Source organism: Melozone crissalis, unplaced genomic scaffold (genome assembly GCF_028551555.1).
Source record: "Melozone crissalis strain CALT ecotype California unplaced genomic scaffold, PUWL_Pcris_2 ptg000016l_1, whole genome shotgun sequence".
NCBI lineage: Eukaryota > Metazoa > Chordata > Aves > Passeriformes > Passerellidae > Melozone > Melozone crissalis.
Genome location: NW_026535794.1, coordinates 4,854,727 through 4,872,612, shown reverse-complemented (window position 1 = coordinate 4,872,612; position 17,886 = coordinate 4,854,727). Strand labels below are relative to the sequence as shown.

Sequence of the window (17,886 nt, the reverse complement as noted above, 5' to 3'; positions counted from 1 at the left end):
GCCCCTGAGGGAGCTGGGGGTGCTCAGCCTGGAGAAAAGGAGACTCAGGGGTTGTCAGAACCCAGGTCATTCCTCTGGCTGTCCTGGAGGACTGGAGATCCTGGCAGGAGGCTCAGAAACCTTGGCATGGAGTCAGACACCTGTGCCTTTGGTTTTAACCCATGGAAACGATTACCAACTTTGTGTGAGGAGTTACAAGCCACAAGGGTTTGAATAGAATGACAGAGAATTTACCACAGGGTGAAAAAGTAGAATTTTGGGGATTTAGAATGGGGGTTCAAGAGGCAAGATAGAGGGATCTGGGTGTGTCCTGTCCTTCTTCTTCTTCTTGCCCTCCATCTTCTGCTGTGATGGTGACACTTTTGGATTGGTTTAGAGTAGAGACAGACTGCCTAACATAGGTGATAGGTATTGGAAAATTATTGTAAATAAAGTACACATAGTTTTTAGAAGAAAAAGATAACACCACCCCAAGGGTGGTCAGTGTGCCACAACCCAACCTGCTGGACAGACCTCAGCAGGTCAGAAAGACAATGTATTAGATAAGAGAAAACAGCCTTGAGAATGACAGCTGAGGAATCCTGTCTTCTTCTTTGGTCTCGGGACTGGGAAAAGAGACTTTATAACACCTCAAGGTCATCTTGACACCAGAGGCCTCGTCAAGGGGTGCCCTCATCACTCTCTACAGCTCCCTGAGAGGTGCCTGTGCTCAGCTGGGGTTGGGCTCTTTCTCCAGGAAGTACTGACAGAACCAGAGCACACAGCCTCAAACTGCACCAAGGGAAATATAGCTTGGATATTAGGAAAAATCTTTTTATAGAAAGAGTGATAAAGTTCTGTAATGGCTGCCCAGGGAGGTGATGTAGTCCCCATACCCGGATGTGTTTATAAACAGACTGGATGTGGGGAGATGGTTTAGTTGAGGTGCTGGGGCTGGGTTGGACTCGATGATCTAGAAGGTCTCCTCAACCCCGCTCATTCTGTGCATTCTAGATTTCCCACATTTTTGAGATATGGATGTCTCTGAGACTTAGAGAGAAGCAGAAGGAACCCCAGGGGCCACAGCCCAGCTCTCTGTGGGTCACTGGGTGCCACTCACATGATGCCGTGTCGGAAGTAGCTCTGGAAGGTCTCGGACTCGTGTCCCTGCACCTCGCGGTGCTGCACGGGGCTGCCCCCGAGCGCCGCGTCCAGCTGCGTCACGTACACGGCCGCAGCGCCCTGCTCATCCTGCGAGGAGTCCTGGCCAATCCAGTAGTGCAGATCCACAGCCGAGCCACGGGAGCTCCTTTTGGTCTGCAAGAGAGGGGAAGGACAAGTCCAGGTGAAGGCACAGCCCGTTTTTGTGCTGGAAAACAGAGTGAACATGGAATTTCCCAGTTCTTGCCTTTCTCTGGGCAAGGGAGAGAGGACAGAGCCTCAGGTACTCCCTGGGAACTGAGTCCAGAGCTCTCCTTATTCAGCAGAGCAATTTATGGGTTTATAAACTGAACTGAAGGACGTTTCTCTTTTATACTCTTTTATAACTCCTGTTATCAAAGAAAACTGAGCATGCCTGAAAACATTTTTGTGTCTGAAAACATTTTTGTGTTGGAAAACAGAATGACCATGGAGCCCTTTCCCAGTTCTGCCTTTCTCCTGGGCAAGAGGAGAGAGGACAGAGCTTCAGGTACTCCTTGGGAGCTCAACCTGGAGCTCTCCTCATTCAGCAGAGCAATTTATGGGTTTTTTAAACTGAACTGAAGGATGCTTCTGTTTTATATTCTTTTATAACTCCCATTATCAAGGAAAACTGAGCGCACGTGCAATTAATGTGTTCAGCTTGTTCTACAATGAAAACATTTTTGTGTTGGAAAACATTTTTGTGTCGGAAAACAAAATGACCAGAGAGCCCTTTCCCAGTTCTGCCTTTCTCCTGGGCAAGAGCAGAGAGGACAGAGCCTCAGGTACTCCCTGCTCTCCTCATTCAGCAGAGCAATTTATGGGTTTTATAAACCAAACTGAAGGATGTTTCTGTTTAATATTCTTTTATAACTCCTATTATCATGGAAAACTGAGCGCACGTGCAATTAATGTGTTCAGCTTGTTCTACTGTCGTACATTTTGATATTAAGACTTAAAGCAGATTCTTCTCATAGGATATCTTTTGAAATGCAATGCACACTGCTATTTATTTGCCTGGAGATGCTACCCTCGCTTTCTTGTTGTTGTTCTCACAGCACATGACAGAGCAGCACAAACTGCCTCAGAATTCCTGCTGACTTGCAAAACAGACATAACTCCAAATGAAGCTGAGCCAGTGTGTGCATGCTGGGATTCATCTTATTACAGAAAACCCCAGCAGCCTACAAAAAGGAGGCAAGCAGGCTGAGAAGAAGGTGTGCTCAGTGTTATTTGAGTTGTGCCAGTTATTCTTCTGCACCCACTGTGTTAAATCCCATTGTGGACACCTGGGAAAGGTAATAAAAGCTCATTTCATAAGCTGGATTTGACACTAAATTCTGTTTATTTGCTTTGTGCAGTGATACCACAGCGAAACACAGCAGAAGGAGTTGAATAAAACACAGCTCTGTTCCTTAGGCACAGATAATTAATTTGTGAAAAAATCACTCAATTTAATACATTGCTACTGAAGATGATCAAAGTCCCATTGTCCCACGGACAATCATTATTTGGAAAGGCTCCAATAAAGAAGTAGAATGCACAGATGAGTGTTTTTACCCTCCTTCCTGTCTTCCAGGGAAAAGGAGAATAGTGGGCTGATGAAGGGCTCTTCTGCCTGGGGAAGTTGTTGTAACAGAAGTTGAGCATCAAAATCCATATGTACACTGCCAGCTCCCTGCAAGGACTCCAGTATTGTGTTCTAAACTTTAGTTTAGATCTAGTATTCTGTTCTGTTCATGGGCCTGTAACTCAAGCTTTCAGCACTCTGAAGGGACCCTAGAGGCATGTGTGTGGGGCATTTGAGCAGGAGACACATCCTGTGCTGCTATCCCAGCCTGCCTTCCCATCCTGGCACATGGGGGATGTACAGTTGGGTACTGTGGGGCACTGGAGGTGTTGCTGCCTCTCCACCGACAGAGATGTTTGCACGAGGCACACTCAGACCCAGGAAGTGGGAAATGCTTCTGGTTTCCACCCTGTGTTTGGGTTCAATGGGACTTGAGTTGCTCTAGGCAGATGAAGAGATTTGGAAGGGATTTTAGGAGGTGAGCGGAACACATCATCCTCCTGCCAAAATCTGAGACCACGAGGCAGTTTGCACAGAGCAGAGCTGGTTCTCAGCAGCCCTTCACAGCCAGCTCAGGTAGCTCTGCACCAAATTTGGGTGGGGCAGAAGTGTCCTTATGGGGACATGGGATGGGCTGCAGAGCCTCTGCTGCTTACGTGACACATGACATGGAGCATCCTCATGGCCCACATCACCTGCTAAAAATGAGAGCCTCCAGCTGGTCACATCCCACATCCCCCAAGCACTCCCACAAATCATTTAAATGTGGTCCTTGATTGAGTTTTCCAGGAATGTACTGGTCATTTTGCCATGCCTGGGCATGACTCAGTTGATTGGAAGATAAACACTTTTAATGAATTACTAAGTTAACTGCTCCTCTGAACTTCTGATTTACTAAACAGGCAGTGTTGTCACAAAGCCACGTGAAATTCAGATCCATGATTAGATGGTGAGCACACATGCAAAACCACTTCAACAGTGCTTTTTCCACAGGACAGGTACACCAAGGCAAATTTAAATAAAAAGGGTTGAGCCAGTTGCCCAACAGAGAGCAGTGTTTGCTGTCTTACTTACGTGCAAGATGATGTAACAGTCTCCTTCAAAAAAAGTCCCATAAGCTTTTTCAGGTACAGGAACCATCTTCATGTTCTGTAAGGAAATCAGAGGTGGGGTCATTGCTAAAAGTGAAGAGCCAGAAGTTGGTGTGTATGAAACAGGACAGGCTGGGCTGCACAAAGCACTGAGGTGACAATCAGGGGTTGGAGAAGGAAGAATCAGGGCTGAGTTTGTGAGCTGGGAAAAGCCACTTCTGGAGGAAATATCCAAAATACTAAGGAGTGAGAATGGAAAATGATGATTTTGCTTGGACAGACTGACACGTAGGTTTTAGTGTCCTGGCCCTTGTGCAATCCTGTAGATCTACACCTGGGGCTCAGGCTGAAATGCTCCAGAGCTTGCATTTGTAGGGAATTTCCCTACAATTTTTTTTTATTTACAAATTTTATTTAATTTCCCTACAATTTTTTTATTTGTGGGAATATTTGTGGGAATTCCCCAGGAGAGTGAGCACATCTCATCCTAGATTTAGTTGTGGGCACAGTTCTTTGCTCTGTGCCCGTGAGTTTTCCTCAAACTTTCAGCACTTTATAAGGATAACCCCTCTGCTAGGAGCTCAGGGCAACCAGCTGAGAAAAGACAGAGCTGAGGACACTGATGGTCCTCGCCTCTCCAGACCCTAATTGCAGATTTCCTCTGGCACAAGTGCATAATTAACCACCAATAATTAGCCATGCCTGCCCAGCACAGGTGCCTGGCTGTGCCACCCAGCAGTCCCCACGCAGCTCCTGGGCTGGAGCTGGCTCTGAGGTTCCCTGAAATTAGAGCCATGCATTCTTCTGCTGGCCTGACTTGTCTCCCAGCATACCAGCCTGACCCCTGTGAACCCACACAGCTCTAATTACAGATCCTCTGGAAGCAGCTCAGCTCAGTGCTTTGCAGAGAAATGGAAAGGTGAAGGCTCTGTGATATTTGGAACATGGCTGTGACCTGCTGAATATCACTTGGAGATGTTGAAGACTCTTCCCTCATCCCTGAGAGGATTCTGCACCTCAGACTAAACCCACTCTCATTGCAGGGGAATGTTCTGGGTGAACTGGGGCAGAAAAAGCAGAGTTGAGCAAGCTTGGGTCCAATCCAAAATCAGATACCACCACCAGCAAAAAGGCAAAATCACAAGCTGCAGGGTCTCTCCTTGCAGTGACACAGAGTAGGAAAGGCAAGGAAGAAGTACAAATAGGCAGAAAGAAAGAAGTACAAATAGACTCCATGGAATGCCTTTGCTGCAAAAATCTGTGTCTTCCCCATGGCATCTGCTAGTATGGACTAAGGATCACCCATCTTGATGAAACAGGGAATTTCTGGTGTGTTAAAGCAGCCTTGCACTGATTCCAAAAAGGGGTGAGAAAAGCCTCCAGTGCTGGAGGAATGACTTCAGTCCCACCACATTCCTGTTTCCTTTGTAAACATTATCATCTCCGTTTTACAGAGCAGGAGACCACAACAATAACATGTTGAACATTTCATGGGGAAATACTCAGTCTGTTTCCCACTCTATCTTATCTTTAGGACCCTCTTTTCCCACACAGATTACTGCAAGAATTAATCTTCCTTGAAACATAAACACACAGATGAGCAGAGGAACATGTGCCATGACTGTGACAGAGGACATGTGCCATCCCTCTTGTCCTACCTCTATGCCCCATATCTGCAGTCCCAGCTTCCTCTCGATGCTTGGGAGGTTCGTGTCACCTTCTGTCATCCTGCAGGCTGAGCTAGAAGGCAAAGGAAGAAGAAAATCCAAAATAATTATATAATTAGATGTAACAGTGAGTGTGCTGGGTTCCTCTTGCCATCAGAGCAGGTTTAACACAGAAAATCCACGTTTTGAAGTGTCTCTATATCTGCTATTAACACTTAGGTGGGATGAACCCCCATTCCCAGCTATCCATGGTCATGAAGGGCCAAGCAAAGTGCAGGACCCCAGCCCAGCAAACATTGATAGGACACTTGTTTGGGTGGGGGATTATTTTCCCTGGATTTGAACACATGGAAAGGATCCATTGGGGATCATTTTCCCTGGATTTGAAGAGGTGGAAAGGATCCATTGGGGATTATTTTCCCTGGATTTGAAGAGGTAGAAAGGATCCATTGGAGATTATCTTCCCTGGGTTTGAAGAGGTGGAAAGGATCCATTGGAGATTATCTTCCCTAGATTTGAAGAGGTGGAAAGGATCCATTGGGGATCATTTTCCCTGGATTTGAACACATGGAAGGGATCCATTGGGGATCATGTTGCCTGGATTTGAAGAGGTGGAAAGAATCCATTTGGGATCGTTTTCCCTGGATTTGGTCAGGTGGAAAGGATCCATTGGGGATTATTTTGCCTGGATTTAAAGAGGTGGAAAGGATCCATTTGGGATCATTCTCCCTGGATTTTAACACATGGAAAGGATCCACTGGGCTGTTGGACCTGACACCAGTACTGGTTTGTTCCCACCATGGCACGAGGGGTGGAGGAGACACAAGAGGACCTCCAGGAGTCCTGTGCCCCCCTGGGCCAGTCACTGCACGTCAGGTCAGGTCAGGTGAGGTCTCCTGGCCTTGGGGGAGCCCAAGGAATGAAGCCCTTCTACTTCAGGCCAACATTCAGGTGTAAATTCAGACAGGTATCTCAGGGCAGGGCACCAGGCTCCATGCAGGTACAGAGTGATCCAATCAATAACCAGAATGTCTATTTTACACAAATCCCAGCATCTCCCCAAGCTCTGCTGCCTCCATGGGGAAGAAGCAGGTTTCAGGTTGCCCACACAAAGGTGCCTGAAAATATTTGAGGTGGTTTTTGTGTCTTCAGCTGCCCCTCTGATGGGTGGAGGCCTCCCATCCATCCTCTACCATACCCACCAGTTGTGGAGGAAAAATTCTTAGCTATGCTCCCTGATCCTACTGCCAAGATTTTTGCCCAAGAAACAACTTCAGAACCCAGCTTGTTTACTGGGAAACTTCCAGAAACAAGTAAATTCCAAAGCAATGTCCATAAAAACGTGGAGTTAGATCCTATCAGAGCTGGCTCCGCTGCAGCAGCCATGGGACAGGCTGTGTTTGTGCAGGGCCACAACCCACAGCAGCCTTTTTGTGAGCCAGTCCTGCTCACAAATCCAGGCCCAGCCTCCAGAGAAAACACAGCTCAGTGTTCTTCTGCAGGAGGGGAAGAGCAGAGCTGTGATCCCTGCCAGAAGGTTTTTATTGCTCGCGTTACGAGCAACAAGTGCTGGTCACCCTGAAGAAGTTGAACACTAAGGAAGAGCACAAAAATGCTGCCACAGGCAGGAACATTGGTCCATCCAGGCCTCCTGGATCCTGGCTCAGGCAGCAGGGAGGTGCAGATGTTTCTGGGGGTGTTTTGAGCACAGCCCCGGCACCTCTCTGCTCCCTGAGCAGGCACAGCCTGGCAGGACTCAGGAACAGGAATCAGAAGTGCTCATTCCTTCCTGAACACACAAGGACTGCTGGAGACTCAGTCCATGAGGCCTCAGGAACACATTCAGCAACTTTCAGCTCCCTCTCTGGTCCTCCAGAGAGCTTCCAGGCAGGAAAACAAACAGCAAGCACAAAATAAGATATTTTTCACTTCAATTCCCAGAAAGGTGATTGACACCCACACAGATTAAAAGCCAGATCCAAGAAGATATTTCAGTGTCCACAGAGGAGACACACACTGCTCTAAATGGTGTCCTGACTCACCTTCAGCCCTGGAGGGGAGGGCAATCAAGAACTAAGCACAAAAACATAGTCTTAGTTCAGATCTTTAGCTAAAAACCTCTCCTTGCTTTTAATATCATATTCAAAAGTTCCCTATCAAAGAAAATCCCAAATGAAGCCTCCTTCCCTCAGCTATCTTTTTAATTTACTTAGGGGTTTTTCCTTCCAGCATCAAAACAGGAAGAACCTGAAACCAAAGCCAGTAAAGATACTTTATATTTGAGGGCAGTGGAGGTTTTTAGCACTGCTGACACTTCTCCCTCTGGAAGGCAGCAGGCACCTTGCTCTCCTGCTCACAGCTCAGGAAACCAGCAGCTGGCCAGCTGTGAGACACTGCTGGATCCCTGCTCCTCTCAGCATCCCAACCTCTCCTGGAAAAATTAACCCAAAGGATGCTGAGATTCCTCTGGCCACAGGCAGTGCCCTCTGAGAGCCAGCAGTGCTCCACAGATCCCAAATCAAACTTAATTGACTAAAAACAAGGGTCTTGGATCTCCTTCACTCCTGGGGATCCTTTCTCCATCTGAAACCTCACAATCAGTGCTCCACAGATCCCAAATCAAACTTAATTGACTAAAAACAAGGGTCTTGGATCTCCTTCACTCCTGAGGATCCTTTCTCCATCTGAAACCTCACAATCAGTGCTGAGTCCCCACTTTTCTGAGAAATGGTGTCTCTCCCCTCCTCCTAAGTGCTTTAGCTGGGGAAGTGTGAATCACAGACAAGGTTGGCTGTTTCTTTGGAGTTTCCAGCTTCTTTCAGCCAGTGGCCAAGTTAGAAATAATAGGAATACGACTTATATAATCAAGCAGCTCATTTCATTAATGATTTAATGTGGGGTTTTAATCAGATGATCTCATAATTCAACTCCTGTCCAGACATGAAATCTGGTATTCATGGAGTGAAATCTTCCCATCTGTGCTGGAATTATGAAGGGCAGAAACTTTCAGAATTTAAAAAGGAAGAAAAAAGGGATGTTAAGAATCTTTGGGCATTCACTGTGGGGTTTCAACAGCAGCATCTGGGGCAGCCCTTATCTCAGTCAACCAGTTTTGCCCAGCATTAGGTGAAATGCAAATTGGCAAGAAGTGTGAGTCAACCACCTCAGGGGCAGGAATTCACCAGGGAAAATCACAGGTTATGGGATGGATTTGCCTCCTTGGGCAGACACAGCTCTACCTGTGAAGGGGGGAGAGAAGCAGCTCTAGGTCATCTCTCTGCCCACACATTAATAACATGCAAGTACTCAATTTCCACCTCCAGGGCCAGCCTCTCCCATTGCCACCATTTCCAGGGAAATCTTCCTCTCTGCATGGGAAGAGGAGAAAAGTTCACCCCTTGATTGTGGGCTGGGAGTGGCCACTGCAGAGCAAAGGCAGCTTCTGGCTTGGAGCTGCTCTCTGGGTGATCACCACTTGTTAAGGTGTTATAAATGAAATTGCAAAGGTGTCCTAGGTTGACTATATGATGCTTTTATCCCAAATCATCTTGTTCTGTTATGCTGAATAATAAGTTTTGCATCTTTAAGACTTGTTCCAGAGAGTGAAGGGGGGACAGAAGAAGCACAGCTTGTTTTCAGACACTGCACTCACTCCTCCTCATTCCTGCTCCTGGGCTGTGTTGTCTGCGGATGGAGAGACAACGGGACAGAGCTCTCCTTTGCTTTTAGTTAGTGTTAGCTAGCTGAGGCAAAGAAGTTCCCTGGACTGTGGTTTTTTTCCTTTTCTTTGGCCCTGTTTAACCCGCTCTGGACTGAACACCAGGGGAGCACCGGCAGCTGCACCTGAGGCCCACCGGGCCGGGCCTGGCCTGCGACATTTCCAGCACTGACGGACTGATCAGAGACTGAGTGAGCTGAGCTGCAACCCGGAGAGGGACTTTCTCAGTTTGTCATCTCTTTTGGAGCAGCAAGGGGTTTTATTGGTTAATATTGTTTAGATGTTATTGTTTAATAAACAGTTTTTTTCCACTTTTCTCCAAGGAGGTAGTTTCTCCCGGACCAGTTGAGGGGAGGGGCCAATTGAATCTGCTTTCCTAGAGGAGCCCCTTTGGGGGTTCTCTCCCAAATTTGCCCTGAACCAGGACAAAAGGTCAAATGCTGCTCTTGACTGAGGGCAGAGAACCTGGAAACTGAACATCAGTGGCTGGCCCTTGAGTGGATGTTACAGCCAGGGGCACCTGGAGCCTCCAGAGCTAAAATCAAAGCTTTTCCTGGCACAACCCAGGCAGCAAAGCTGGTGGGTGAAGGCAGATGGGTCTCCCTTACACCCACTGCCCTTTGTGCACTGCCAAAATTGTCACTATAGGACATGAAACAACAACAAGTGCACACACCACTGCTCTCAAGGTGAAGAAAACTCTAACATTTATAGTTTCCCAAAAGTGACAGTGGATTGGAAGGCGAAAGTGCCACCTCTCCAATGACACTGGAAAAACCAACAGTCCATCAAATTTTTCTTCCTCTATAAAAGAATGTAAAACAATAAGTTATTTATATAAAGTGTGTGAGACAGTTTGCTACAAGAATGTCAGCATCAGAAGGCTTAGAAAATCTTAAAAAATCAGAGTGACACAAAACCACAGCAGCACTCCTGCTTGCTAAATCCAACCCTCATCCCCTCTCCAAGCAGCACAGCACGAGGAAAAGCTTCACCTTCAGGAAGGACTACATGACTAATTGAGTGTCAAGGTCACTCCCAAGGCTGGTTAATGATTAATGGCTGGGGTGGCAGTGCCAGCCATCCCTGGGTCAGCTCGGTCCATGATGGAACCCAGACCCTGTAGGACACTGCTGCAGGCACTCTGGGGCTGTTTGGGTGGGGAGGAAAAAGCAGGACTCAGAAAGGGGACAGGGGAGCATTTCCAGCTCCTGAAGCACATTCTGAATCCAGGCTGCTTTGGCTGGCCTGGGTTCTGGCTGTAGTCACAGTAATAAAACAGCCCCAGTGAAATGACTAATGCTCTGTACAGCTCTGGGAAAATAGGAAGCAGCTGTGGCTCCAGCCTTTCCAGGCTGAAAGGCCTAATTATTGGGAATACTTGGACTGGCATTAGATGAGGTAAAGCAGGGGCTGTTGAATTGCTTTCATTGTCTCCACTAGAGTTGGGCATCTGGGCCCAAGTAGGTGCCATTTTTTGCTTGAGGACAGTGGTTAACTCTTGTTTTGCCCAGAGGAGTGAAATTCAACATTGGAGTTCCCTCCTGTGGCTCATCAGCCACAGCTCAGGAACAGTGACTGTCCAGAAGTTCAGCACTCAGCCTGGATAAGCTGTCTTATTTCTCTATTCCAAGAGGAGAAAAAGCAGCTTTTATACCACAGGAAAATCATGGCTAGGGAGGGCCAGCTGTGGGGCTTGTCTGTTCTCTAATGTTGTCACATTCAGAGCTGTAAGACCTTCCTCCAAGCAATGCTGGATGTGCTGGAGCCTGGTGGGGAGGGCAAGGAATGAGATATGCAGGGTGGGGATGGCAAAAGAGGAAAAAGCACAGCTCAGCTCATCCTCCTGCTCCAAGTCCTGTGAGATCCAGGTTCAGGAGCTCAGTGTGGCCCCCAATCCAGGGCCAGGGCTCTGCCCAGACACGCCTGGGTGACCACAGAGAGCACTTCAGCCTTCTTGGAAAGAGCTGTTGCCTGGCAGCTAAAATTACGTAAAGCAGGCCTTGAAATAAGATGCTATTTCTGATCATGGTGGGCAATTAAACATTGGAACAGCTTATTAGGGAAGCTGGCAGGCTTGGCTTTACTTAATGTCTTCGAAATGAGATGGGTGAGTGGCTGGGCTCAGCTCCTCAGGCTCTGTGGCCAGGAGCTGCTGCTCAGGTGCTGCACTTCCAGCAAGCTGCTCCTTCCCATGGCTCTGGCAATAAAACAAATATTGGAGTGGCCCTCCTGCTTCAGCCACCTCCACTGGGCAGAAAAGATCCCCTGTCCATGCTACAGGATCATCAGGATGGATCCTGAAATGGTTTGAAACCTGAGGTGGGGCATTGGATGGGATGAGCTGAGGCTGGGCTCCTCTTCTCAGGGTTGGAGATAAGAGGGGACTTCACTGGTTCAAGTGGGGCAGGATTTCCCCTTTTTCCATGAATGGCTGCCAGGGATCCCCACACCAGGAGCTGCCTGACACCACAGCAGACTGGAGTTTTCTGTTCTTTGCTCATGGGCTGCGATGCTGAGGTTAATGTGAGTGAGGATGTAAGGGCATGGGATGAAGAGAAGGTTTAATGTTAATGATGGCCTCTCAAACTGTAAGTGCTCTGCAGCCCAGGAGAGGTTTCAATTCCCTACTCAGTGAATTCAAAGGATGCAGAAAGCTGCATTCACCTAGCCAAGGAATCCCTCAGGCTCTGAAAGAGCAATAACCATTTTTCCCTGTCTGAAAAGAAGCTGACCAGTGTTTCTGGGACCCAGCTGCTCTGTCCCTTGAACCCTGGAAATTTACCCCATCTCCAACCACCAACCCAGGCCCTACAAGAAACAAACCTCTGGCTCAGTGTGACTTCTCACAACCTGTGCCTTCACCTCCTGGCCACTTCTGGCATCTCAGACTTAGAGGCTGATACTTGGTCATTCCCAGAAAAGCACTGAGGCTGTGAGCTTCACCTTTCAGCTCCTCCTGAGGATGGACTTTGCACTAATCCTCCAGTCCCCCCATTGTTCCTAACATAAAAGCAAAGAGCACAAGGAAATACCAGGCTGCTGGGAAATAGCCACCTTCCCAGCTGCACCAGCCCTCAGTCTGGATCTCATCTCCCTCTTCAAATTCCTGCTGATTTAGAAGGGAAGGTATCTCATGATTTATCTCCTCTGACTTTGACTGCAGCTGTATTTGCACCTGCCATAAATTCTATCTCAACACCTCACTCCATCCAGGGAATATTGCTCATCTCTCCACACCTCTCTTCATGATCTCCCTTGTCCCCCTCTGTTTCTCTCGCTGCTGGTGCAGCTCCAGCAGCCTGATCTTTAAGCAGATGGTCTTGGGAAACTGATTTCTAAGAGCAGATTGTTTTTTTTTCCCTCAAACTGCTGCTATTTCTGAGTATCCCCTCTAAAATTTTACCAGCTGAGTGCTTGTCCTGGGAACTAAGGAGCTGCATTGTCCCAGCAAACTTCTCACAATGCTGGAACAATGCACTGACAATTAAATCAGAACTTTGACTTCAGCCCCAGCTCCCAAGTCATGTGGTCTGAGTTTCCACATTCATCAGGCTGGCTGTGGAGCCCAGAGCTCAGTTCTGGCCAAGGTGGGGCTGGCAGGGTCCCCTTGGTGTCCTACAGAAGGTCACAGCACCCACGCAGCTCCTGCTGAATTCTTTCCCAGCAAATCCCTTCCTCCCCAGCATGTCTTGGAAAGCAGGAGGCTCTTGCAGGCAGGCAGGCAGGATCTCTGCAGGCTGAGGGCAGCCCTAAAAGACTCAAAGCTTTCCCAAGCAGCAGCAGGAAGCTCTCCCTGAGATCAAACCGTGTGACCGATAACAAACTCATTGCTGTGCAAACCCACCTCTGAAGATCCATGAGAAAAAAAAGAAAAAAAAACCAGGCACAAGAAGCTGTTAAAAACTTTCTGCATTGTGCTGGTGTGCTGCCAGGTGCATTTTTGCCAAATAATAAACTTTCAGCTTGGTGCACACCTCCTTCAGAGGTATCCATTGCACCTCCAGCCCCTCTCTGTGGGGTTTGTGAGTCAGCAGCAGCACGGAGCCATCCCAAGGGAAAGGTGAGCAGGCAGCTTGCCAATTCATCACGAACAAATCTCCCCTTTCTTTTAGCTCTTTCTCCTCATGAAAGGGAGGGATTCCTGGCTCAGGACCAGCCCAGCATCCAAAGGCAGGGCTTCACGCAGGAGATGGACACAGAAGGAAAGCAAAGCCGTTTTAATTGCTCTTCCTGGTTTCCAGGGAAGGGGTTCAGGTTCTAACTAACTCCTGATTACTCACCACCTCCACAAAAAAAAAATTACCACCCTCTCCCACATCAGCATTTTAACAGAGCATTATTTAACCCCATGGCTGCAGGTTAAATAAAACCAGAGCTGAGACATCAGGGAGGAAAGTATGTTTGTTCACAGCGGAGCCCCTGCTCTTCAAAAGCTTACAGGAAGGAGAAAACCTCAAAAAAATTACATTTTCCCAGCTGAAACTGAGGAAAAGGCCACAGCTTCCATGCAGAGCCTGGAGGAAGGGGAGGAGAGGGGGTTAGACTGGGATTTATCCACCTTCTCCTGGGTGTCAGCTGCATAAATCTGAGCAGGGCTTCCCCTGGGTAGTTCCCCTCATCCTGGTGTTTGTTCTAGGGCAGATCCAGTGAATCCTGGACAGGAGGGACTTGCTGTTCCCTTGCCCTAAGAGGAAAACCCCTGGGGAAGAGCCCAGCTTGGCACACCTCCCTCCTGCTCCCCCAGAGTTTGGGGCTCAGCCCCATCCACTGTGCCCCAAGATTCTGCCTGCATGAACTGAGACAAATGCCATAAATAAAACCTCCTTTAAACCCAGCTGCCAGTGCCCAACAGGCCCATCCTTCTCAAAAAACAAGTATGAGAGTTAGGATTTTTGCTGCTGCACGTAACAGTTTTACATTTATTGTACGAATTCACATGTGCGTATGTGTGGAAGATCAAAAGCAGCTTTTCCCTTGTGCACAGTTTAATGAGTGCACTTGAATAAGCCCTTAGGACCTTTTTTGGTGGTGATGGAGCAGGGGAGATGCTCTGCCTCCACTCAGACCAGCTGTGAAGAACTGGTTCCAGAGCATTGGCTTCCCAGTGGAAAGTGGAAGCACGTTTCAGTTTTGTCCCAGTTCAGATCTGCAAACATAACATCAAGCTTGGGAAGAGAAACCCAGGACTTCCATTAAAAAACAAAAAACAAAACCAAAACCCCAAGCAGGTTTCCATTTTGGATTGCAAATGAAAAGCCCTGGACCTCAGCAGGTGCTCTGTGGGTGACTCTGCCCTTCCATCTCTGGCCCAGTGAGATGGAAAAGGTTTATTCAGGGGGAAGTTTTGTTTCTCAAGCAGCAAAGGGAAGCTCATCCCATGTGAGTGCTGGCTGACGCAACTCTAACTAAAGACAGCTGACCTGTGTCAGAACAGAAGGGGACCAACTAACCCAGGCCAAAATTCCACTGGGATGGGTGTTGGGCCAGGCTGTGAGTTGCCTTTTCTGAGCTTTAAGGTCACAGAGTCACTCATCCTGGACAACTTTTCTCACCTGGAGCTGACATGGGGAGTTTTGTGTGAGCACCAGCAAGGGAACCAGGCATCTGACAGCCTGGGATGGGTGGGATCGCAACAAAGGGCAGTAATTCAGGCTCTGCACACTCCCAAAGGAAAGATGGGTACCCAGACAACCTCTCTAACCCAAAAAAGAACATTATTTCCAGCCCTGCCTGTTTCCTACCCTGTGCAGCTGTTTTCGTAAGAAGTTTTAAATAAAAGGCCAGGCACAAACCTCTCCTTTCATCCCAGGGCATGGCAACAGGACATTTTTAGGTAGAAGATGTCAAGTGCTGTGAATAGCTCCTTCCACAGGAGCTGCCCAGGATGGAGCCCAACCATGCAATTTAAGGTCAGTGTCACATCCCTGACGTGGATATAAGGTAATAACAAGTTCCACTGTCACTGTACCCAGCTCAGCCTCAGATAAGCCTGAAGAGGCTCAGATAAAGGCAGATAACAAATGAGAGGGTTTCTGTTACAAGCAGAGATCCTTGGAAATCAAGGCAACTGAATTGGATTCACATCACCTGATGTGCCTGGACTTTTCAGGGTGAAAGATGCCAAAGACTTTAAATGATAATATTCTCCCCTTTCTGCATCCCTTTCACACCCAGAATGGGTGGAAATACAGTAGAAATGTATAATTATCCAGGATAAACCATAATTAGGCCCCTTTCCACGGTTGTATTATATGGAGAGAGAGCTCATGAGAGGAGAGGTTTTACTGAGTTGTGGGAGAGTGTTTCCCTTTGTGACTGAAGGATCTGCTCCTCTGAAGGGACAACAGAGGATGAAGAATAAATGTGAATAAACAAAGAGATATTTTGGGTGTGGTGTGGCTACCCTGGGGTCCTTCCTTGGGCAGATGGACATTTCACACTGGGAAAGCCCAACCTGTGCCTTGTGTCTGCCCAGTGAGAGCCTCACAAGGCTGACACAAAAATGTCCTGAAGGAGGGGGGCCTTGAGGAGGGTCAGTGGTGGCACAAGTGCTCCCCAAGGGTGACAAAAACACAGCTGGGGCAGGTAACACCAAGGTTTTGGCTGTGCCCTGAGCTCCCTTCACTGCACTGAACATTTCAGGGCTCTGCTTCCAAGTGGGTCACCACATATTTAACTCTGTGGGAGCTGAGGGAAGGCTTTTGGTCCAGCAGGATGTGCCCAGCACACAGCTGAGCCCCAGCACATTTCCAAGCACGGGGCAAGTGTCCAAGCAAGCCTCCTCCTCAGGTGGGGATGGATCACCACAGGATGGGTGCTCTATAACAGAAGAGATAACAACTTCCATGCTCAAAGTGCAGAAAAACTTGCACAGCTCTGTGGAAAAGGCCAGAAGATGCTGTGAACATCTTCAGCATCCCTGGCCATGCAAGAGCAGGGATTTACTGACTCAACCTAAGCAGAAGATACAGGAAGAGGCAGGAGATCAGAGTGGCACTGCTCACAGCCATGGCACAAAACCTTTGCTCCCAGCTGGGAGACTTTGGCAAGTGCTGCCTCAAAGTCGTGCTTGGGAAAAAAACATCATGAGACCTCTGTGTCTGCTGGAGGAGGATAAAGGCATCCTGTTTGCGCAGGGAGGAGGAGGAGGAGGAGGGGAGGCTCACCTGGCTGTGCCAGGAAGAAGGTGAGGTTTTTTTTCTGATTTGCCTGTCCTTGCATTGCCTTCCACCTGGCATCGCGCGGGAACGGTAAAACCCCGCGGAAGAGGAAAGCCAGTGCCCTCTGATTGTCTAATCTGCACTTTGCAGGCTCTAATCAGCCCATTTCGCTGCGCTGTGTAAAAAGCACCTGGATGATTCACCATCCAAGCCCTGCTCTGGCGGGGCCAGTTTGCTTCAGCTGCTCTAACACTTGTTTACATCTGCGTTAGGGCAGCCTTGAATAAGCGTGAACCTCCCACAGATGCTAATTCATATCAGCTCTCCTTTGTGTTAAATATTTATGTTCCTAATAGGCACGCCTAAGAAAAATACTGGCAAGTGAGCCTGCAGCTCAACTGCATTACAACTCAATTTTATCTGAGTGCAGCTCGCATCTGGAATGAGCAGGATGAGAAAACATTCTATTTGCAGAGCACAGCAGCCTGGCCATTAGCAATCTGTCGATGAGATGACAATAAAACCCATCCATGAGAACTTCCAAAGACCTTCCGTGGCTGCCTGGACCCATAACTGCACCCCAAAGGCAGCAGAGCTTTTGGAAATCCCCACGGCAGCAAAACACAAAACAATCCAGGCCCAGACAAAGGTTATGCACGAAATCAAAGCCAGGCTGTGCAGAGGCTGAAGGAAAAGTTGTGTCCTCGGAGCTGACAGGGAGCCCGGACGGGTTCTTGGCAGGCTCAGAGCTGCTCGTTCCAGCCCCAAACGATGTAAATCAGGGTGGGCTCCTTCCAGCAGACACATCCTGCTTTGCAACAGGGCAGGATCTTTAACTAATTTTTTTTAAGTATGAAACATTAATTTTTTGTTTGTTACCATCCCACATAAAGTCATCAAACAGTTGTGGCCTCATGAAAACCAGCAAGGGCGCAGGAGCTCGCTTACCTTGCTGCAAAGTGCGCGCTGTCCTCGCAGGTGTCCCCTCTCCACCGAGCCCAGCGCCTCCTTCTCCTCCCCGCCGAGCTTCAGGGCACTTTTGTTCGCTGTTCTGCTACCTTGTCAGCCGGGGAACAGCACTGTTCGGAAATTCAATCCTCTACTTAACCGCAGAGACACTCCTACCCGGAGATCACACCCATTCCCAGGCTCACAGAGGGACAAAGAGGGAGCCGGTCCGGGAGAGTTTCAACCAACTCTGTTCGCATCCAATATCCCCCGCTCTGAATTCCCTGAATGGTGATTAAGTGCTGCTTTCATTAAAAACCTGTTCTGTCCAGGTTAGGAGGGCACAGGAGGGATTTTTTTCCTCTTTTCTCAGTCTCTGCAGGACAAAGCAAGGTGCTGTGCTGCTCAGTGTTAACCCTTGGGGACAAAGAGTTCCAGCTCCAGTCACTGGCTCTGACTGTCCCCAAAATTCTGTCCCGAATTTTGGCAAAGCTGTTCCAAGGGGAAAAGCGGGAAGATCTCTGCTCCTCTTCTCCCCGCAAGGCCGAGCTGGGTGTTCCTGTGCTCC

The 17,886-nt window shown here is 48.3% G+C and overlaps 1 protein-coding gene across 1 annotated transcript in view; it reads right to left on the bottom strand.

Moving 5' to 3' along the window:
- VILL (villin like) overlaps positions 1-17,373 on the bottom strand; it is a 37,586-nt gene extending 20,213 nt beyond the window's left edge. The window contains exons 1-4 of the mRNA XM_054273797.1: positions 17,319-17,373; positions 5,481-5,562; positions 3,806-3,880; positions 1,100-1,296 (exon numbers count right to left, since the gene is read on the bottom strand). Of these exons, the coding sequence (XP_054129772.1) occupies positions 1,100-1,296; positions 3,806-3,880; positions 5,481-5,549 (341 nt within the window). The 5' untranslated portion in view covers positions 5,550-5,562; positions 17,319-17,373. The remainder of the gene's footprint in view (positions 1-1,099; positions 1,297-3,805; positions 3,881-5,480; positions 5,563-17,318) is intronic.
- Positions 17,374-17,886: the final 513 nt, after the last annotated feature.